This window comes from Candoia aspera, chromosome 15, assembly GCF_035149785.1.
Source record: "Candoia aspera isolate rCanAsp1 chromosome 15, rCanAsp1.hap2, whole genome shotgun sequence".
NCBI lineage: Eukaryota > Metazoa > Chordata > Lepidosauria > Squamata > Boidae > Candoia > Candoia aspera.
Genome location: NC_086167.1, coordinates 6,094,949 through 6,117,674, shown reverse-complemented (window position 1 = coordinate 6,117,674; position 22,726 = coordinate 6,094,949). Strand labels below are relative to the sequence as shown.

Here is a 22,726-nt window from a genome sequence, read left to right as displayed (position 1 = left end):
GATGACCACCAGCTGTCCTGCAATCCAGGGAAACTTCAATGAGCATTTTTTTTACAAAGAGGCAGAAGAAGTGGGAAAGGTAGGGAGGTTCTAAGGACAATCGATGACACAGACTGTGGTGTATTTTCAAGGGCAAGCAGTCTGGGGGTTGAACAACTCAACTACCGTTACCATTTTTCCCAGTCTAATCTTTTTGTGGTGAGGAGGAAGATAGGCCTCCACCCAGTTGCTCCACCAATTGCTCTCAAACCAATGGTCAATCTCCTTTCCCCACCCCACTGCAGTCTGTGCCACCTCATACCACGCCCTGGCTGGGATCCTCACCTAGATCATGGAAAAGCAGCAGATGAATAGCCAGCAGGCCCCAGACACCATAAAGGTACTGATTGATCATAACTGATTGATCATAATTATGATTGATCCACATAACTGATCATAACTGATCATTCCCAGTTATTGCTTTCATTCCACTGTCCCAGAACAAGAGATGGTAGACAACTTTGCTGGAGGGGGGCATCGATAATAGTTGGAAGAGTCTGAACCCCCCTCCCCAAATCATTCAGTGCAAGATGAGATCACAGCCTCCTGCTGATATCCAGACAATGCTTTAAACAAAAATAGCCTCCTCCTCTGACTTTTCAGCCTGGTTGTGCTACTGCATCTACTCAGAAGTAAGTCCCATAGAGACCGTGTGAGGGCAAGACACTGTATGACAAACAAGCCAATCACATTGTAGCTTAGCATGTGGTGTCAACTCCTACACTTGGGTTAAGGAGTAAACCCATGTTCCATTAACCATGGATCAGGAAGATTGTCTGAGTACAGCTATCATCGAAGGCGTCTTTGTACCAAGTATATATAGATAACTTGACTTTCATTGGCCATATACCTTGGGACTCTATTGCTGATGTCTGCCAAACAACACTGAAATCATTCTTGGTTGGACATCAGCAGCTCAGGAAGTGACAGTTTAGATCCAGGCCAATCTTTACTAACCTATGCTAGCTGGGGAAGATGGAAGTCATCGTTGTCTGCATCCAGGGGAGTAACACTTTGGAAAGACTGATATATAAACATTAAGATTATCAAAGTCATGTGAATAATCTAGCTTGAGATACTTCAAATCAGATCCCAATAGGACCATTGAAGGTATGGGGTGTTGTGCTCCCAGGATAGGGATGAGCAGCAGAAAATGGACTTTCAACCCAAGTTAAATTATTTCTACCAGTTTTGCCCAACTTGGCATCTTTTCTAAATGTGCTGGTTTTAATTCCCAGAATTCCTAGTGGCCACAGCCTTTGCCATACCTAGGAATTCTGGGCATTGGAATTCTAGAATTACCTTCAAGTTCTAGAAAGTATCAGGTTGGGGAAACTCTTGATCTTAGCAGCTTCATTTTCCCCCCAATCATACTATTTTCCCTAGAAATAAGGAGACATTGGTCTTTTTCAGACATTGTGTGGAGATGCACAATGAAGATTGATGTAATGTCTCTCAACCCATGTCATCACAAACGCTGCCAGGCTAACCCAACCTGGTTTTCCCAGGGCTTTCTTTTAAGTATTGTTGGCTTAGTTCTCCTTGATGATAACCATGAAAATCGTGTCCTTGTCCGCTTGAGAGCATAGAAAGTTATGGCCACAAATAGCGTGATTGCTCTGAATGAGCCCTCCAGAAGCAAGCGCCTTTCGGATGCGCTCCAGCATCTAGATTTCTCAGTCAGCCCAGGCACCATCCTTGAGCCTGGCTGGGAATCCTAATACCCATGAAAAGCTTGAACAAGGCCACTATTGAGGCAAGGACCCCTGATCACATCTTCCACCCACAATAAAGGTGATCTTCTGTTGCCTTTCTCTAAAGCCTACTCTAAAGTCATCTTCCCTAAACTGTGGCAATTCCCAGTGGCCATGCTATGATTGCTGCATAGAAGGACCATAGTCTAAGGCAGTGTTTCTCAACCTTGGCAACTTGAAGACGTGTGGACTTCAACTCCCAGAATTCTCCAGCCAGCATTGAAGTCCACACGTCTTCAAGCTGCCAAGGATGAGAAACACTGGTCTGAGGCAACTGGAGGGGCAGGGGAGCACTTGGTTACCTCTGGCCTATAGGACTAGATCTCTCACACTACCAAAGTAATTGGAACAATTTCATTCTATCTGAGCAGCTGTTGTTTTCCTTCTGGAGCTCTGAACCCATAAGCTGCAAGAAGGTATCTCCATGATTCCAACTTTAAAAATCCGCAGAGTTGCATTTCCTACTACAATCATCTGGCTGCTCAAAAGGACCATGCCAGCTGCGACCTTGGCTCTATTGCCGATTCCTGATTCTAGAAGAAATAACTCACCACACAGCTGGTGTGGTGGTGAAGTTCTTGGACTAGGAGTGGGGAGACCCAGGTTCTAGCCACCCCCCTTAGCCACAGAAGCTCCCTGGGGGACGTTGGGCCAGTCCTTCTTGACCCAAAAACCAGAGTGATACAGTATTGAAGGTGCTGGACTAGGAGCAGGGAGGTCCAGGTTCTAGTCCAGCTTCAGCCACGGAAGTTCCCTGGATGACTTGGGCCAGTCAACTTGCTCCCAGCCAGCTAACTCATGGAGATTAGTGCATAGGGAGATGGGCGGTGGCTAAATTTAATAAATAAATAAATAAATAAATAATAAAAGGTATTAAATACTAATACTGGATCTTTAGGCAGGAAGACTGGATTTCCAATCATCTATCTACAGCCTCTTCCTCAATCTGGTGTCTTCCAGGTGTGTTGGGCTATGGCTCCCATCATTGCCAGCCTGTACAGGACACGGGCCCAACACCTCTGCAAGACACCAGGTTGGGGAAGGTGGTTCTAGAGCAGAGAGGCATACTTCTCACAGGGATTGTCAGCCAGAGCTGTATCCCAGTTGTTGCAAGGATGAGCTCCCCTGATTGAATGCACTGTTTTACCCAAAAATATTCCCCTTCTTATTTTCTCTGTCTCCTCTGGAGAGGTGTGGCTCGGTTAGCCTGATCCTATGCTGGTTTGTGATGAAGGAAGCATGAGATGCAAGACTGAGGGAGAAAACCTGGAGCCTTATGGTGGTTTCTCCCGGAGGCAATAGGATCCTCCTTCCTAGGCAGAGAAGATGCCTCTGTCATTTCTCCTCTGCCACAGTTCCAACCTGACCTCATCTACTGACAAGGACAGTAATATCAGCAGGGAGAGGGGGATCAGTTAAGGGTGGAAGCAAGTGGTATGAACTTGGATGAGGAGGAATAACCCTTCCAAGGTTTTGCATAATGCTAAGTTGGCCTCCAGACGGTTTGCAGCGTTCTGCTTTGTTGACTATGACTTGGGACATCTGTTCTCCTTGAATGCTTTCCCATCTGAACTGCACAGTGACACAGTGTTTCTGCAAGCAGGCAGGGGAAGAGGAGCCACACCAGTAGCTCCATGCTCTTCAGACAACCTAATTCATGTCAAGTAACCAGTGGCGAAACAGAAAGAGGGAAACAGTGCCCCAGGCATTCCCGTGAATTCTGGCTTCTCCACGGACTTAAGGTCGTACAGGCGAACTACCAACAAGGTCTCCTCTGCTCTCGGGGGTGCAAAGGAATTAAACATGACCCAGATTTTGAAGGATTTTGGCATTCTTACCCTCTGGTTCTTGTTGCCCCCAAATTCATGAGACCTCACGCAAGCATACCATGACTGCTCTTAGAAGATGTGTTAGGATTTGTTAAACGTACTTCTAATTTGATGGTCAGTTCCCACGGACACCTTCTAGAGATGTTGTGGGCCCCCCAAACGTTGCATTTCAATCTTCTGACTCCAGAACAGCAGCAGGTTGATAACAAGTTTAGGTCTTACCCTGCTGTGTATCAATGGGTCTGTTTTTTTCCCTTTGTCTTTCTACACCTGAATTTCAATTTTAGTTTGCTCTCTGCCAAAAGCCAACGACCTTGAAATCCTGTACACAGCAGGAAAAAGCCAGGATCAGTGTCTAACCAAAGCCCCTGAAGGCTTGGCGTTTCCTGATGGTTGTTGGTTAAGGGGTTAAGAAGTGTCCTTCCCTGCTGTGCTGTTATGCAAAGAGATGGGCAGGGATGCCTGTAAACTTGGAGTTCAAATCTCACAGCTTGTGTGTGTGTATGTGTGTGTGTGTGTGTGTGTGTGTGTAATATATATAGTGCTGAATGCCCTTTTGGCAGTAGCTTGCATGATGATCAGGACTGGGGAGCATCTGCCACCAGCTTTCCTCAGCTTCCTTCCTCACTCCCAATCAACAACTCAACAAGAAGACTACATAGGGAAACATTGACCACCAAGCTCTCACTCCCTTCTAATTAATTTTTCTTGAAAAAGGAAAGCAGGCGGTTCCCTTCTGCTCCGGCCGGCCCGGAGCCCTGCTGCTGGAGCCTCAGCAAGGGCGAGGGTCTGGTGTGCCGCTTGGCTCCGTGGCTGCTGGTGTTGAAGTTGTACGTTGGCTGGCTCCATTCCTTAGGATGTCTGTCCATCAGCTGCTGGTCGATGACCCTCTGCATGTCATCCTATGGCCAGGAAGAGAAAGGCCGTTAAGGGGAAACAAGGAGAAGACAATGGCGATGGGAGGTCAGTGGGAGAGGCCCAGATTAGACCTGCAGGCTCAGGGGTGTCCAGATTGCATGGTCAAAAAAGTCAGAATGGTGGCCATCATGGTGTAATCCAAGCTCTGTCTGTTTTTATGTGTGTTGACATAAAAAATTGATTGCACTGTTTTATGGGCCTTGGCAAAAGAACTGGATTGCACCATTTTAAGTACAAGGACCTAAACATTTAATCGTACCGTCTTGGCCACCATCTTGACTTTTTGGACCACCCCCAGCAGACACCCTTGCCTGCAGTTTTGCAGCATCCTGGTTTCAAAACGGACCCTCTCACACATTTTTAAGGCTAGAAACAAGGACGTCTGCTGGAAGAGAGTCAGTGAAGTCAAGGTGGCTTCTGTTATGGAGTCATCCTCACCCCCTTCTTTATACAAAAAAGGTTCACAGTCCTTGATTGCAGCTGCCATTTTGACATTTCTGACACCTCCCCACAAATTCCCCTGGTTAGTATCTAGAAAGCTGGCTCGATTTCTAGCCACTCTGGCTATCTGTAGTCCAACAGATCTGGAAGGGACCAGGTTAGACGGACTGGGCTGAGAAGAAAATTGTTCTACGGCTAGTCTCATATGTCAGGCATGGACTCTGACTTATGCAGCTGATTTGCATAAGATGGCAGACTAGTCCAGCGTTTCTCAACCCGGGCCATTTTAAGACGTGTGGACTTCAACTCCCAGCATTCCCCAGCCAGCATGGCTGGCTGGGGAATTCTGGGAGTTGAAGTCCACACGTCTTAAAATGGCCAAGGCTGAGAAACGCTGGACTAGACTAAAACAAATTGAAAAGCTTACAGTTTAAGATATTGTGGGGATCCAAGCACTGTCCAGGCAAGTTGTATAAGACAAATCACTGTATTATCACAATACAGTCTATTTTTCTGGTCAGAGGCACTGTGCTGCAAAACTAGCAGCACAACATCGTCCATGCATGAACTGCACAGTGGTTCATTCAGCAAATCACAGTTAAGCAAAACCTGGCTTAGCATGTTGGGAAACACTGCCTTACAGTCTTGCAGATTGATTGCATCCACAGCTTTCATAGGTGGGTTCCTATGTTGCAGACACACAGCCTTTTGCCAGGACAGCAAGGCAAACAAGACCCTCACAATTCTTTTTCTGAAAACAGGCACACCACTGCCAGTGAAGGAGAGACGGGGAGCAAGGGCTTCCCTTCCACAACCTGTTGACCCTCGAAAGACTCCAGAATGGCCAGCAAAGCAGGCGATTATCCAAGAAAGGCAGACATGGCAGGAGCACAGCCGAGCGGTTTAAAAAGGACACCGTTCCCAGAGTGGATGGCCAGCAGCGTTTCAACCAAAATGCAACACCACCCATCGCACAGCGAATAGCCGTTCGCTCTCGTTGCAGGCAACAACACGGGGAATGCTGAAAAGATGAACTCAACTTGCACAGGGTGATACAGACGTCAGATGATGTGGAAAGATGGGGATGTCCTTTACGGTGACCCAGAGAATGAAAAGTGATGACTTGGTGGGATTCCCCACCCCCATCCCATGAATATAAAAATTCCCTTCTCACCCCCATGGGTGGTGTGTGTCTTCCTCAACCTCGGGTTCTCTACCAGAGGCCCGGGAGTCTGAGGGTCCTGCGCAGGATCTTGGCTGTTCCTAGCCCTGCACTCTTCTGGACAGAGAGCTCTGATGTGGCTCCTGGGATCTGTTGGAGCCCCTCTCCCAGCTTGGGGGTCACGGCCCCGAGTGACCCTACTACCCCTGGGACCACTTTGGCCTTCACTTCCCACATCCTCGCCAGTTCCTCCTTCAGGCCCTGGTCCTTCTCCAGCTTCTCATCCTCCTTATTCCTGATGTTGCTGCCACCTGGCACTGCTACATCTATCACCATTGCCGTCTTCTGGTCCTTGTCTACTACCACAATGTCTGGTTGATTGGCCAGTACCTGCCTGTCTGTCTAGATCTGGAAGTGTGTGTGTGTGTGTGTGCGTGCACATGTGCATATATATAATCAAGGTGAGTGTTTGGCAAGAAATAAGTATCTTATTTTTTACGGCAATGGATACATTTTAATCTATGTATCGTCGAGGTTCTCAAATGTTGCAGGACCATCGCCGTCTGCTCCTATACAAGGCTGATCAGGTTTAAAACAAGCATGCTAACCCTTCTCTCTAACTTCAGGCAGCCTATATAAATTGTTTGCATAAACAAATAAAACAAGTACACCTCCCACAGGTCCAGATCCCCCATTTGAAAACTTCTGGGATGTAGACAGAAACGACTGTAACGTTTGTGTTATTTGTGGGACCGTCTGTTTCTGGTTGTCTCTGCCTGGCCAGGAGATCTGGCAGATTTGGGTCCCTTCTATGAAAGCGTCACCCAGCAGGACGCATGAGACAGGCCTTTTCTGAGTGCTAACATTTCTGTCCTTCTGTAAAACCCTGAAAAATCTGCTGCCCTCTGCCAACCCAGGCTAGCCTTGAGCTGCGGTACAGGATGAGCCCGTCTAGATCCGGAGTGCGAAGTCCATTTGTTGGCCTCGGGTAATTCAGTTATTCTGTGGTTCTTTCTTCTGTTTCAGAAGTTTAGTGTATTTTATTTCTAATTCCTTGTTTTCACGCTTCTACAATTTGTAACTTGCCCAGAGTCGCTGTCCTGCCTCTGCTGTAACCAGATTCTAAGACCACGGGGGGGGGGGCAGTTTTTCCCCCTCCTCCCCCAAATGCCCTCCTTTACTTTTTTGCTAGTAAGTGGATAACATCCGTGTCTTCATGGGGAAGCTGTATTCAGCCACGCCTCTCAAATGCCCAACTTTCAAGAACTCATTGCCCACGGTATGCCATAAGGGGAGTGTGATCCATTCAGAGATCTCTGCTGTGCAAACACATTGGTGTGAGCAGCGTAAAGGAACTCAGAATTCACCCTGCCCTTTGCAAGGGCAGGAGACTGAGCAGAATTATTCCGATCCTTGAGCCCCTACCCTGGAGCCTCCACTTCAGCTGGGCTTGCAACTCCCAGCCATGGGCCAATATACCCGGAGAGCAGGAAATTGGGAGGAGACATTCCCACCCAAATGCTTCAGTGTTCAACTGAAATTAACAGGAGGGTTAGGGTGGGAAGAGAAAATCCAAGGATTTTAGATTAGCACGGCAAGGTTACTAAGATCACCAGCCAGGGCAGATGATGAGCCGTCCTTGCAAGCATGCATATTATCTCCCCATGTTCATATAACAGTGGCACAGCATAGCCAATGTTTCGCTCTTAGGTTCACAATGCATGGGTTATAAGACGGCAACCTTCTCCATTCGTTATGGAGTTTTCAGAAACGTGGTAAATGAAGAAGGAAAGGGTCTACGGAACCATAGTCAGGTCAAACAACTTTGTGAGAAGACAGATTGGGTTAGGGTGAAGCAGCTTCTATACAGGTAGTCCTCGACTTATGACCGCAATTGGGACTGGGACTTCCGTTACTAAGCGAGGCGGTTGTTAAGTGAGTCACACCCAATTTTATGACCATGGCTGGGGAATTCCGGGATTTGAAGTCCACAGGTCTTAAAGTTGCTAAGGTTGACAAACACTGATCTAAATAGAAGTAAAACTACCTGGAGCAGATATATTTGCCCACCTATCTGGAAATGCTAGGGAGTCACTTTGAAAACTGCATGCCAAACCAAATATCAACTCTACACTTTGCTCCGGGAACAAAAAGCCTCAATGGTTCCATTTTAAAAAGTCCAGGCAAGAATATTCGATGGAAATCAGACAAGACACAGGCCAGAAAATTTACAAAGGTGCTTTTTCAAAAGGTGATCTGATTGCAGAAGATACCTAGGGGATAAGCTGTTCATGCCTGTCAACATGGATGAGGCCTGAATAGCTTATGGGACCCTTGCATTCCATCCCTCTCGGATAGGGGTTGGCAACAGTGGGCTGCGCATCTCCCCGCGGACGGTATCTTGAGACTGTCTGGCTGAAATTTGGCAACCCAATGGCCAAGTTCCAGCTGTGCAACTCTGGCTCATTTTCTATGCAGGGGGTGGTTCTGAAGGTGGACATGGGAGTGTTTTGCCATCTCCCCAGTCCAAAACCAGGCCAATGCCCCTTGTACAGGTAGTCCTTGACTTACGACCACAATTGGGACTGGAACTTCCATTGCTAACCAAGGTGGTTGTTAAGTGAGTCACACTCAATTTTACCACCTTTTTTGCCACGGTTGTTAAGTGAATCACCACCATCGTTATGTGAATCCGGCTTCTCCCTTTTGACTTTGCTTGTTGGAAGCTGGCTGGGAAGTTCACAGATGGCGATCATATGACCCCGGGATGCTGCAGCTGTCGCAAGTGCTAGCTGGTTGCCAAGCACCTGAATTTTGATCATGTGACCGCGGGGACACTGTGACAGTTGTAAGTGTGAGGAGTGGCCATAAGTCACTTTTTCCAGCACTGCCGTAACTTCAAACAGTTGCTAAACGAACAGTCATAAGTTGAGGACTACCTGTAGCAACATCCCAACATCGTCAGTAGCTTCCGGAGGCTGCCTGGTGACCTGACCCCTGAAACATTGCGAGTCCCTGCCCGAGAGAATGAAGTGATACCCAAGTGGGATGGGACATGAGAGGATGACACGAGGAAGGGAAGAAGCGGGTGGGCGCTCACCTTAAAGGCAGGAGGGGTGTACGACTAAAGCTGTTGTTACGGGAAGTGATAAAGGCCACTAGATCAGAAACCAAAGGAGCCAGATAGTAAAAAGGCCTGAAGAAGCAAACTGGAAACAGAAGAGAAAGAGAGAGAAGTGACAATAAGGGGAAGTGGAGGAAGCATCAAACCAGGAGAGCTGCAGGACAGACACGGCGATGAGGAGAGGAAAGCCCCCGGCCCACTTTTGGCGCCCACTCGTTCATCAAGGGGCGATTTGGACAAGGCCAAGCAGAGCCTTGGGGCCACCTCACACCTGTGGCCTGCAGTCCCAAGGGCTGAATTCAAGACCTATAAGGGAAGAGATGAGTTTGCATTTCAGGGAAAGTCTTTCCCTTCCTGGGATCTGCCATTTGGAAGAGAGGGACTTCCGGGAAAGGGGGCACTGGAGGGAATGGAGGAAAGGGGGCGTTGGTTTCCAAAGGGTGGGACCCACTTTGAGGGTCAGTTCAGCAGCTGGGCACCCCCAGGGAACAAGGACTTCAACGAAAGCCCACGGCTATGGAGCCACCTTCTCCCCTCCTCCACTTCCCCCAGGAGGAACGCCCTCCACAAATCCATATACTACGGCACCTAATCCTGGCAAAACAAGGAACCCATTTGTGTCTGTCCGAACCGGATCAAGGCCAGCTGGCAGGTGACATTTTGGAGGGGCGTCAAGCGACATCCAAACCAGCTTTCCCTCCTCCAGAAGCATGCCTCCTTAGCTTCTTTCCAAGGGGCCCAAGCTGAGATCTGCCAAAGAGGAAGGGGCTTCTTCCCTCTGTCCTCCATCCAAGGGGCTCAAAGATTTCATGCAACCAAATTTACAACTGTCCTAACGGAAGCTGAGCTTTGGAAAGTCAAGGGAGCAAGACCATGCCTATCTTTCCTCTTCAAGTCTGAAACCGCTTCTGTTTTCCTGACTTATACGCTGCTTGGACCGAAGAGAAGAAACAAGAGAAGGTACAATGGGGGAGAAGAAGACATTTTTGAGACATTCGCCCTTGTTCCTTTTTCTTCCAGTGTTCTGGCAATTGATGTCTTCACTTATTGAGCCCATGTGGCACCACCCACACGAACTCCACCAGTAAGCTATGCCTGACCCTGCCCGAGCCGTCTGCTTCCTCCTACCTGCCACGCCTCCAGCTGCTGCGAAAGATTAAGCTTCTGTTGAATGGCATCCAGGAGCTGACTGTTCAATGACATCATATCCATTCTGCATTTGGCCAGTTCCATTTCAACAGCATTCTTCCTGAAAAGCAAAGCAAAAACACCTTAATTAAGCGCCATTTGGATTTGGATAATCCATTCGTCTCTTCCCACAATTCATCGGTGCAGGGATCCAGGAGCATCACTGCTGTGCAAAGCAAGAGTGGGAAAGCCATTGTGGACCATCTGAAGCTCCTGAAACCCTTGATATGGCCCACCGGGTCCTCCCTGAGTCTACCCAACAAAACCCAGAATACAGCCAGCAGTTTGCTCACGTATTAAGGCAAGCTAATTGAATGCGATGGAAGGAAAAAGAAGAAGAGCATCAGAAGAAGAGTGATGGGTACACCATTGGAAGACCTGAAGGACCAGGTCGGGGACAGATCCTCCTGGAGGAAATCTGCGTGGTTGCTACAAGTTAAGACCAACATGATGGCACCAATCAATCAATCAATCAATCAACCAAATACCCAGCTCCCTTGAGAACTCCATAATGCTGGGAAAGGTGGAAGGAAAGAGAAGAGGATGACCAGCAAGGAGGTGGGTAGATAGTGATGGGTGCACTGTTGGAAGACCTGAAGGGCCAGGTTGGGGACAGATCCTCCTGCAGAAAATCTATCTTTGTGGTCACTGAGAGTTGACGTCAACTTGATGGTAGATAATCAGTTAATGCATGCAGGGGCCAAGATGGAGGATACCATCTTCCACCAGGGGACAGTTTATCCATCTATCTTAATTCAGTCCTTCCTGGGGTAGTAGAGGGAAGCCAGTGAGAATTTAGCTCACACACACACACCCACACCCCTAGGATCTTATATTTCTAGCAGGACTCACCAGCAGCGATAGGAAATCTGCAACCCTCCAAATCATACTGGACTCCAACTCCCATCAGGCCCAGCCAACCTGGCCAATGAACAGAGATTGCGGAAGCTGGAATCAAGCAACATCTAAGGATTACAGGTTTCTCATCCCTCTCTCTCTCTCTCTCTCTCCTAAAGACAGCAGACATCCAGGAACTGCGTCCCTCTATAACACAGATTAAGCTGGCTGGGGAATATGGGAGCTGCAGTCCCAACACACCTCATGAGCACCAGGTTGGGGAAAGCTGATCTCGATACCTATTTTAACATGCAACGGTGGTCATTCATGAGACTCTGCTTCAAAAACAAAACAAAAAGTCTCTGCCTACGCAGGCAGGGCTGCCAGCACACAGTCCCCATTGCAAATATCTTTGTATTGCAAAAAACATAACAGCAGATTTTAAAAAAATCCCGTCACAGAATGAATATTAAACATTGGACTTCTTAAGTAGCCAGTTTCCATGGATACACGAGAGTCAGTAACCCACACACAGCCTGAAATACCAGAAGCTTCCTCTTTTCTGGCATTGAAACCTCAACAGCCAATGAACGTTCTCTGTTCAGACAAGAGGGGGCAGCAGTGGGGCAGTAATTTGGTCTTTTTTCCAGCCAGACATTTTAGGCTGGTAACAATCACATCTTGCCTCCCACTCCATTGCTGTGCAATGGGTCCATCATCAAAAGAACAGAAAATGAATACAAGAGAGAGGACAGATGACCAAAAGCAGAATACAGTGGCTGAAATCCCTCCGTGGATTCCCATGTTACACTCTTCCATGGTTTGCCTAACCATGGTTTAATGAGTGAGTCCCAGAAGGGTGGGTTCAGACATCATGCTGCACCATAAACCATGATTTCCTAACCACCTGCTTGAGTTCATGCAATGCACACATTCAGAGTCAAACAAGACACGTGCTGGCCAAACCTGTTGCTTGCTTTTACCCTGAGACTCTGGAGTTTTACAGCCCCGCATTTTTAATTTTAAACATTGCATTCCCTCCAACAAAGATTAAGGCAGTCAGCATGATCATGTGCTTGTGTTTTACCTTGACAGCGACCCTGTCGGGGTAGATTACTCTGTGAAAACACAATGAGCCCAACATCATTGAATGAGCATCAAGATTCAGTGCAATGTAGATTCACATTGACCCAGTTTTAGTCACTCTCAATTTTGGGACCCTCAAAATATGCTGGATTAGGGGTGCTTCCAGCTTTGATCTCTATTTACCATTCTAGGGATCCCAGTCTCTTCGAGGGAGGGACAGATTTGGAAGTCTGAGCACGTAATGACTGCTGTTTTTGGGTAACCCTGTGATAAAATAGCCATTTAACAGAAGGCAATGTGGTGAGGAGACCAGCCCATGTGTTCTCTTTACGTATGCATGTGTGTTCACAACAAGGGGTGTCTGTGTGTTCAGGACAGGGGCTGCCCAGAAAGTGCAGAGTTGCCATCATCCACCAATATTGTTTTCAGTGAATTTCAAGGAGGCCCAGGGGCACTTTTGGAAGTCAAGATAACGCAACCTTTTCCAAATCTGGGCACTTTCCAGCTAGGTGGACTTCAATTCCCAGAATTCTCAGCAACTGGTTGGGGCATTCTGGGTTGGGGAAGGGTTGGGAAAAGTTGAACTAGGTTGCCCCATACTTGATTCCCATTTCTTTCTTTTTTTTAATTATAAGGATCTTTTTGATGGAAGTCCTGGCAAATCCAGCATGCCTCATTAGCATATGGATGGTTGCTCTAGGATGCAAACTCTCAGTGCTATTGAGGAAACTGTTTGTTGCCACTCCCACTCCCACTTCCTTTCTCTCTCTTCCTCCTTCTTCACCAGGAGCGAAGCATACGGCTGTGTGCTGCTCCATCTCTGGGCACCATATGGTGTGCCTGGAATACCCCCTTTCTTCCAAGCAACTCTTAGCAGCTGTAGGGCTAAGGGTGAATTATGTATAGGGACAAAAGAAGAACAAAGATTTCATCTTTTCCACCGAAGACGAATGTAACTGAACCAAGAATAAAAAATCAGTAAAATATTCATTCCTTTTACTTCTTAACCTACTCTGTCTAAGTGTGTGATTCTTTATGCTTGGGAGGGCTAAGTGTGTAAAATCAATAACCTGTGTTTCTCTGACATGCTCCTTAAAGCTATCTAAGATAAGATTCTTTTTCTGAGTACAGCTTCTCAGCTGTGTTAAGCTCTGCTCCATTTCAGTGGTTCTAGCAGGCCACTAAATTGGCTTCACTTTTAAAGCTAAAAAAAGGGAAGTAAGTGAGAAACCTGATGCTGAACAAAAGGTGGATAGGTCTAGGTCCTTCCCTGATGCCAAAGCAGGAGAATCACACAGGCTTTATTTCATCAGCGAGCAATGCATGGAGCAGTCTTTTCCTGCCACTTGTGAAGTAAGTTAGAAGCACCATTCTCTATTTTTTAGGCTTTGCCAGAACAGAATGTGATCAGATGTAATTTAAGCCATTCATCAGATTTAGTGCAGGGGGATCATCATGCAACCAGACACAAAATGAACACTGAACCCACCTTGCTGGAATTCCTGGTGACAAATCTTAAATTTTACCTGGTTGTTATCTAGACTTGGAGTGTTTACAGGCCGGCCCCTCTGCTCCCTGCCTCTTCCTCATACCCATCTTGCCACCCATCCAAATCTTTATAAGCTTACTTGGAAATTGCTTCATCTCGGTCTTTGATAGCCTTCAAGAGCTGCTGATTCATCTCCTTATCTTCCGCCGATCCCCGGAGTCGGTCTCTTTCCTCCTTCAGAGAAGTCATCTCTACACTCAGCAGAGTCACCTGATAAGATGGAGGGGGAGGGATCAAGGCAAGGCTGATGCTGTTGATTTAATACCAGGGCAAAAGACCAGTTCTATTCAGTCTGGAGATGTCCACAGCAAGAGCTCATGAATCAGAAAAGACCAGCTGGTCCGTGTTGGAGTTAAACTCCAGGAAAATCTCTGCAAGGTAGAGAAGTTGTTTGCTCAGAAAGCATCTGGCTCCTTAGATGCTTCCGCTCTGGCTGTGGCTGAGGTTGCCTCCTCCTGAAGGAGCTGGTCCATAATCTGGTGGCTACTGCTTGAACTGGTGGAGGCCATGGCCAGGAGCACCTTTGTCCACCTTTAGCTGGTGCTCTAGATGGTTCTGGTTTGGGTGCCAGATGTTCTAGCCAAGGTGACTCATGCCCTCATCATGTTGTGGCTGGACTACTGCAGCACATCTCACATGGGGCTGCCTTTGAAGATCATTCAGAAACGTCAATTGGTCCAGAACGTGTGGATTGCCTGACAAGTGGAGGTCAATTCAGCAAAGGAACATGGCTTTGTTTGCTGTGCTGGCTACCTGTTGGTTTCCAGGTACAATTCAAAGTGCTGTTTATCACCTATAAAGCCCTTCAGAGCTCAGTTCTGGATTATATTCAGGCCTACCTGCTCCAGGTAGAATCTGCCCATATCATGAAGGGAAGTTGCATATAGGCCGTCCTGGCTTATCAACCACAATCGAGACCGGAATTTCAGTTGCTAAGCAAAGTGGTCATTAAGCAAATCCAACCTGATTTTACTACCTTTTTTGTGGCAGTTGTTAAGTGAATCACCACAGAGGTTAAGCAAACCATGTGGTCGTTAAGCAAATCATGCAGTTCCCCACTGATTTTGATTGCCAGAAGCCAGCCGGGAAGGTCACAAATTGCAATCATGTGACCCCAGGATGCTGCGATGGTCATAAATGCAAATTGGTTGCCAAGCACCCAAATCATGATCACGTGACCATGGGGACACTGCGACGGTCGTAAGTGTGAGTACCAGCTGTCAGTCAGTCTTTTCAGCGCTGCTGTAAGTCCGAACCATCACTAAACCAATGGTTATTAAGTGAGGACTACCTGTATCTTCTCCACCCATGAGGCTAAGGCGGGCCTTGTCTGGGGCTGCCCAACCTTATGAGAGAGTAGAATTTAAAACAATCCACTTTTGCTAGCCTTTGGATTATAGTTTAGGTTGGGAGGGGGAGAGTCTTATTGCCATCTATTAATGGCTGGGTTCATTACTTTTTTATTCTTTTAAGAATGGTTTTGAGGTTTTATGGTTGTTTTATGTATGTAAGTCACCAAGAGTCTTATAATTGCGAAAGCACAGAACATCACTTGTCAGAGAGATCTCCAGGGTTGGGAAAAACATGGGAGTATTTTAAAATACCCATTAATGACAAGCAGACACATGTTTCAGAGTCAGTCTTATCTAGAAAAAGGGAGTTTTAGTTCTTCTTTAGCCTGGCCTTCTGGAAAACAGGGTTTAAACAGCTCAGAGACCCAACCTTAATTAATTCACTAATAAATGAGTGCTAGAGTTAGGGAATTAATTCTGTTTCCAAGGTTCTGAGTATTAACCCCTTACCTTCTTGACCATAAACCTAACTAAGTAGATTCGTTGTGAATCTTTGTTTCCAAATTGTCTTCTGCGGTTAGGAATTTGAGATCAATCAGTCATCAGAAAGATAACTGTGGCTTGCTGAGAATCTTGAGATTTTGCATCCTAAGTTCTTGAGAGCAAGTTGTCAGTTTTCATGGCTGTTGGACTCAATCTGATATGCCATCCCTCCCTGAAAGGGTCATTGAGCAAAAGGCAATAAAAATAAAATTTCAGCATATCGAGGTATTTTAACTAATGGACTAGAATAGCTGGTGGAATGGGATAAACTAAATATTACCTGCACAGAGATCTGTGGGACTGTAGCTCATAGATATTAAATAGCTATCTATCTATCTATCTATCTATCTATCTATCTATCTATCTATCATCTATCTTTCTTTCTATCTTTCTATCTTTCTATCTATCTATCTATCTATCTATCTATCTATCATCTATCTTTCTATCTTTCTATCTTTCTATCTATCTATCTATCATCTATCTTTCTATCTTTCTATCTTTCTATCTTTCTATCTTTCTATCTTTCTATCTATCTATCTATCTATCTATCTATCATCTATCTTTCTATCTTTCTATCTTTCTCTATCTATCTATCTATCTATCTATCTATCTATCTATCTATCTATCTATCTATCTATCTATCTATCATCTATCATCTATCTTTCTATCTTTCTATCTATCATCTATCTTTCTATCTTTCTATCTTTCTATCTATCTATCATCTATCTTTCTATCTTTCTATCTTTCTATCTATCTATCATCTATCTTTCTATCTTTCTATCTTTCTTTCTATCTATCTATCTATCTATCATCTATCTTTCTATCTTTCTATCTTTCTATCTTTCTATCTTTCTATCTTTCTATCTATCTATCTATCATCTATCTTTCTATCTTTCTATCTTTCTATCTTTTTATCTATCTATCATCTATCTTTCTATCTTTCTATCTTTCTATCTTTCTATCTTTCTATCTTTCTATCTATCTATCTATCTATCTATCTATCTATCTATCTATCTATCTATCTATCTATCTATCTATCTTGCTACTCACTATTACAAGTGAAAAGAGAAAAGTGGGTGCCATGTTGAAGTCCAAATTTACTTTTTGCAGACATCAATATTTATTTCTAGTCATAAAGGTTCACAAAGCTTCGAAGGCAACAAATTTAGTATGAATTAAATCTGCACACACAGAGCCATCGGTGACTTGCATGCTTTAAAATAGGCCATACCTATGGATTCAAGGGGAAACAAGATGGGTAGGGATGGAAGTGAGCGAGGAAGAGGGGAACAAGTTAAAAACCCGTGGAGAAAAAGTGACACTCAACCCCAACAAAGCCTTCCCACCCAGACAGAATGTTCTGTTCACTGGAGAACAGGAGGGCAGAAGAGGACTAGAAGAAAGAATTTGGGTGGGGTCCAAGAACAGCATTTAACTCACCTGCCTGGCTATGGCTGATCTCAAAAAACTAAGCGGGGTCAGACCTTCTAAGATGGAAAACTTTCAGGAAAAGTCAGGATTAGACTGAAAAGTTGAAAAAACGCAACGGCCAACCACTTATGGACTGTTGTCAAGAAAAGCACATTGACACATTCATGAAATTCCCAGGAATTGAGCTCAGCTTGGGGAAAACTAGCCCAACTAGGTTAGAGAATCAAGGTGACCTACCTCATCTTGGATAAGGAAGCTCTACCTTATCTTCTACTGCCTCTCTAGTTGATGCTTGCTTTGTTCCAGATGCCCTTTATCTTGTCTTTGCTCTCTGACCGGAAACACTCAAGGTAACAACAACCTTTCTACTGTGATGAGAAAAGAATTGGTCCATCTCATCCTTCCCCAACTTGATAATTTCCAGGTGTGCTGGGGCTGTAATGAATTCCCAGCTAACACGGTGGTGGATTGTATCTTTAATTACTCTATTACCACCTTGTATCAAAAGTTTGATACTAAAAATATTTATTTAGGAATGGAGATTCCAGAATATGCCAACTCAGGTAAGAAAATCTACTTCTCTGATATTTGCCCACAGTTGTGTTTAAGATGGGTGGGGGGAAAATGTGCTAAATAAAATAAATAAATAAATAAATTTGTGGGTGCGGGGGCATCTGTGGGAGGTGGTCAAAAAGTCACAAGAGTGGCTAAACACATGTCATTGACTCCTCACCTGTCAGCCTTCCCAGGTAGACCAGACAGGAAACACGACCAGATAAGCTAATTCTATTTTATTGTAAAGCGACATTGACAGAATTTTGCAAGTCTGAAAGTACAATTCTCCCTCTGAGAAACTAGGGAGGGTCTCTTCTGAGCCTCTTGCCCTGCCAATTATCCAGCGGTGGGCTAAGCTGTCTCTTATCTGACATTCCCTAGGCAGCATCTCTTCACCCCGTCGCCCAAGGTCTTTCCCACAGACCATTACATCACCCGAAAAAGGGGGTGGGGCTTCTATCACAGCTGCCATCTTGAATTTCTTTACCACCACCCCTTTGAAGATACCTCTATGAGGGTTATGCATCCTAATCATTGGATTAAAGAAATAGAACTTTTTTTCTCTCCATTATGACCTACAACTTAAAGACATTGATGCTCTACAGCTTTTAGAAAGCTGGCTTAGGTGGTTGAAACAATTTTGGGTTAACAGTCAAAGGAAGATCTTCAAAACGGCAATGAAGAAATGGTCTTTCTCAGATCTGCCAGTACAAAATTACTTATCCCTTCCAACCATAACAACTGGCAGAGATAGTCATTAACGTGAACAGTTCAACTTCTGTGCCTCAGTCCTGTTCGATATGACATGACTAGTATCTTCCTGGCCCACAGGAGCATCTTCATCTTTCTAAAATGGTGGCAAACTTGAAAGCCAGCCAGAGATTTACCCTCTGCTGTTCTGCTGAAAGGCAGATCAAAACCATGGTTCGATTTAAGGGAATATGCTAACGGATGCTACACGTTGGGACCAGTATTGAATTCTGGGAACAGTGGGCAAAATGACACTGTTTTGGAGAAACGCTGAGGAGATTTTCACTGGCTGGTGCAGGTTGGGCTCAAGAGGTCAAGCAGACAGGCAGGGATCACCGTAAGGAGAGGCAAGGGGACTTACAAGGGAACTGAAATAATTTTGGGAGGGGTGTCCTCAGGTGGTATCAGAAAAGTCAAGGTGCTGGCCATGATGGTGTGATGGCACTGCACATTAAAAAATGGTGGAGCATCAATCATATCACTGTGGCAACCATCAAGACCATTTTGACCACCCCCTGCTGACACCCCTGAATTCTCCCTAGCCCGCTAAAACAAAAGGCAGCTAGAATTGCTGCCTGTAGCTCTAGAAGGACTTTTTCCCTTCTCCATTCATGCACCACTTGGCAGTAACTTGAAATATACTACAGGTAGTCCTTGCTTAACAACCACAACTGAGACTAGAATTTCGGTTGCTAAGCGAAGCGGTCATTAAGCAAATCCGACCCAACTTTATGTCTTTTCTTGCAGCAGTCATTAAGCGAATCATCACAGTCATTAAATGAACTTTTTGCTTGCCAGAAGCAAACATTTTGCCAGGAAGGTCAAAAATGGCAATCATGAGACCACGGGATGCTGTGGCGGTCATAAATGCAAACCAGTTGCTGAGCGCTCAAATCATGATCATGTGGCTGCAGGGACGCTGTGACAGTCATAAATAAGTGTGAGCGCCAGTTGTAAGTCAGTTTTTTCAGCACTGTTGTAAGTCTGAACCGTCACTAAACAAATGGTCGTTAAGTGAGAACTACCTGTATTATTTCTGCTTCAAAATTTTAACAAGTAGAATAAAGCTCCTTTACTCCAAAAGGCACTTTGCTTCTTTGGCCATCCCTTCACAATTTTCTTTTTCTTTTGGTGCCACCACTGCTTACCTGGCTGTGAAGCTGCTGCAGCTCTTCCAGACTCTGCCTCAGTTTCCCCCGTTCGCCTTCCATTAACTCCCTCAGGGCTCTTGAATCTTCACTCGTCTGCTTGATCTGTTCTTCTAAAGCATCATCATCACTTCTTCGAGAGCCCTGAAAAAGGATATAAAAGTTTCTCGCCCAGTTTTCTGGCTTGTAGGCAGTGGCGATGGTGGTGGGCGGGATGGGGATATGAGAGGGTTGCTTTTTAAAAAAATAAAGTATAGCAAAAGATGCATTCCAGGAAGAGAAAGAGGGAAAGAAAATGGACGGGTTGTGTGAGAGCTGGAGGATGGAGAATCTGGGGAATTAATGTGGACTATGGGTTACCCACCTCCATGTATATATGCATGTGTGTGTTTATGTACCCTATATCCTGGACATCAGGTTTTTAGTAGTCATCAGACCCCCAAATGATTCTTTTTCAGGCATGATTCTCAGAGTTCTTTTTAACAAGATTTGTTGAGATGAAAGGGATGAAGTTACAAGAACTCCCACAGCTAAATTAGTTCCCATTTAGAGCCAAGATACCCTTGTGTACTTTAGGGCAGAGACTTTTTAGATTTTCTTTCTAACATCCTTCCTGTGATCTAGCGAAAAGGCAGGTCTCTTCGCTGATAACTGGGAAGCGTGAAGCGGACTGTCTACATTACGATCTCCTGAATATCAACCAACAGAGCCTAGTGGTTTGGTCTAGTGGTTAAGGTGCTGGGCTAGAAACCAGGAGACTGAGAGTTCTAGTCCTGCTTTAGGCACGAAAGCCGGCCGGGTGACCTTGGGCCAGTTCCTTTCTCTCGGCCCAACCCACCTCACAGGGTTGTTGTTGTAGGGAAAATAGGAGGAGGAAGGAGTATTAGGTATGTTCACCGCCTTGACTTATTTATAAAAAATAATTAAGGTGGGATAAAAATTAAATAAACAAACAAACATTGACAGAGGACAGAGGAGCTCGCTGGATTAAAAGCAGGTAACATCTGGCGAGGTTTGACAATTCATTGGGCGAAAGCGGTAACCCAGCTTACCGGGGAATCCGTGCCATCAATCACGCTTTGGATCAGCCTCTTCAGTTCACTGAGGGCAGCCCGCAAGCTGCCGGCCGGAACGTCTTTGGCTGAGGAGGTTTCTGAAGACTCGTCCATGGAAGAGTCGGTGGAGACAGCAGAATCCGCACTGTCGTTCCCTCGGAGGTGGGTGCACAAGTAGCGAACTTGACAATAGGCTTCCCATAGCTGGAGCCTCAACTGTGACCACAGAGTAAAAAAATTGTACGGTCGAGGGTCAGAATCCCACAATATCCATCTGACAGATCTCAGATCCAGGATTGCATCTCCAAGACCAAATCATTTAGTCATTTAGTTTGTCCTTGTGTCAGCCTTCCCAGGTAGACCAGACAGGAAACACAACCGGATGAGCTAATTCTACTTTATTGTAAGGCTACATTAAGAGAATCTTGCAAGTCTGAAAGTATAAATCTCCTGTTGTCCCCTTTACAGCCCGAGAATTTAAGGAGTTCTGAGCCGCTTTCTCCTCCCATTATGCAGCTGTGGGCTAAGCCCTCTCTTCTCTGACCGTTCCCTAGGCTGCATCTCTTCGCCTCGTCTCCCAAGATCTTTTCCACATACCATTACACCTTGCAAAGGTATTTTCCCTTCACCAATAGATGGTGTCTGCAGCTTCACTGTTATACTTTGACTTATGGGTATTTCCACTCTATTTCCTTTATTAATGACAACAATAACTGACAACTGTTGCCAAGCCTTATGACTGCAAAAGTCCAGAGGTGTCCCACAAGGCAGGGCCAAAAAAGTCAGGATGATGCGATACATTAAAAATGGGCGAAGCTTCAATGGCACTGTGGTGGCCACCATCATGTAATGGCCACCAAGGGAATGACCTTGGGAGACCGGAGGGAGAGCCATAGACTGTACAACCAGTGTGTAAAGGCTATCTTAGAGAGGGGGCGTGGGAAGCATTTCAGAAAGGACCCACCCTGGTTTTTCCAGAGAGTAAAAGGAGAGGAGGGGAGAAAGACTTTCAGCCTTGCAAGATTCTGTTAATGTAACCTTACAATAAAGAGAGAGCTGGTCCTCCTGGTTGTGCTTCTTGTCTAGACTACCTTGCAGGGCTAACACATCTTGACTTTTTGGACCATATCCTGCAGACACTCCTGAAAATGTCATTGTACAGATGAGGAGCTTTTTAGTGGCCAAGCTGCATTTGTTACTTCTTTGGAAAGAGTAAGAAGATTGGTGTGGATGGGGCAGCTGGATAAAGGAGTTGGGGTAACATCCTACCTACAGGAAGTTGGGTTTTCCTTGGGTTTATTTCCCCATTGCTGTTTTTTCAAGTATAATTAGCCTGCTTCAAAGATTATGCTAGTTTTTCTATTACTCACCCCTACATGGTGGGAAATCTTGCAGCTATTTTTTTTTTTAGCAATATTGGTTGGAAGACCCCTATGGGCCCCACAAAGGGACCTGAGAGCTACACAGAATAAATAAGAACAACAACAACAACAACAATGGAGGCTACTATCTCTGTGGAATGCTGGTCCTGCTGTCAAGCTGTTCTTATCCTTTTTTTCCCCAACTTTCCGCCTCAATCTGTTGGAATCTGACCATCTCAAGAACATTCAGCTGGAGGACAACCTAGAAGCGCCAGGAATTTCCCCACTTCTGCATTGCTTCCAAGGCTTTGCACCTGTCCTCGCTCTTGCTCCAGTTCCTCAGCTTCCATGCTCTGTTCGATCTCTGACAGCAAGGACATCCTGGTGGAGTTGAAGTCTTGGAGGCTTCTCTCCTCATGCAGCTCCTCCATCTTGACCTGCAGCTGCCGATAAGACAGCCTCACCTCCTGAAGCTCCACTTGGCTCTGGTGCAACTGATAAGGCGGAAATTTACCCAAGAGAAGATTAGCCAAGGTCCCTGGAGACTGAAACAGACTGGGGGTGCCCTGGAATAGCGGTTGAGGGGCACTTCCAAGGAGGGCATGCAACTTTTCAGGAAAAGGGCTAGGGCGATGTAGCAGGTAGGACCAGAACCCCAATGCAG

At 45.7% G+C, this 22,726-nt stretch overlaps 1 protein-coding gene across 2 annotated transcripts in view; it reads right to left on the bottom strand.

The window, feature by feature from the left end:
- Positions 1-3,802: 3,802 nt before the first annotated feature.
- The window catches only part of BICDL1 (BICD family like cargo adaptor 1), a 51,026-nt gene continuing 32,102 nt past the window's right edge, over positions 3,803-22,726 (bottom strand). Inside the window, exons 5-10 of one of the 2 annotated variants that reach the window (XM_063315549.1) lie at positions 22,377-22,556; positions 20,699-20,917; positions 19,647-19,790; positions 14,007-14,137; positions 10,396-10,516; positions 3,803-4,524 (exon numbers count right to left, since the gene is read on the bottom strand). In XM_063315549.1, the coding sequence (XP_063171619.1) occupies positions 4,321-4,524; positions 10,396-10,516; positions 14,007-14,137; positions 19,647-19,790; positions 20,699-20,917; positions 22,377-22,556 (999 nt within the window). In that variant the 3' untranslated portion in view covers positions 3,803-4,320. The remainder of the gene's footprint in view (positions 4,525-10,395; positions 10,517-14,006; positions 14,138-19,646; positions 19,791-20,698; positions 20,918-22,376; positions 22,557-22,726) is intronic. The other variant, XM_063315550.1, reaches the window with a different exon arrangement.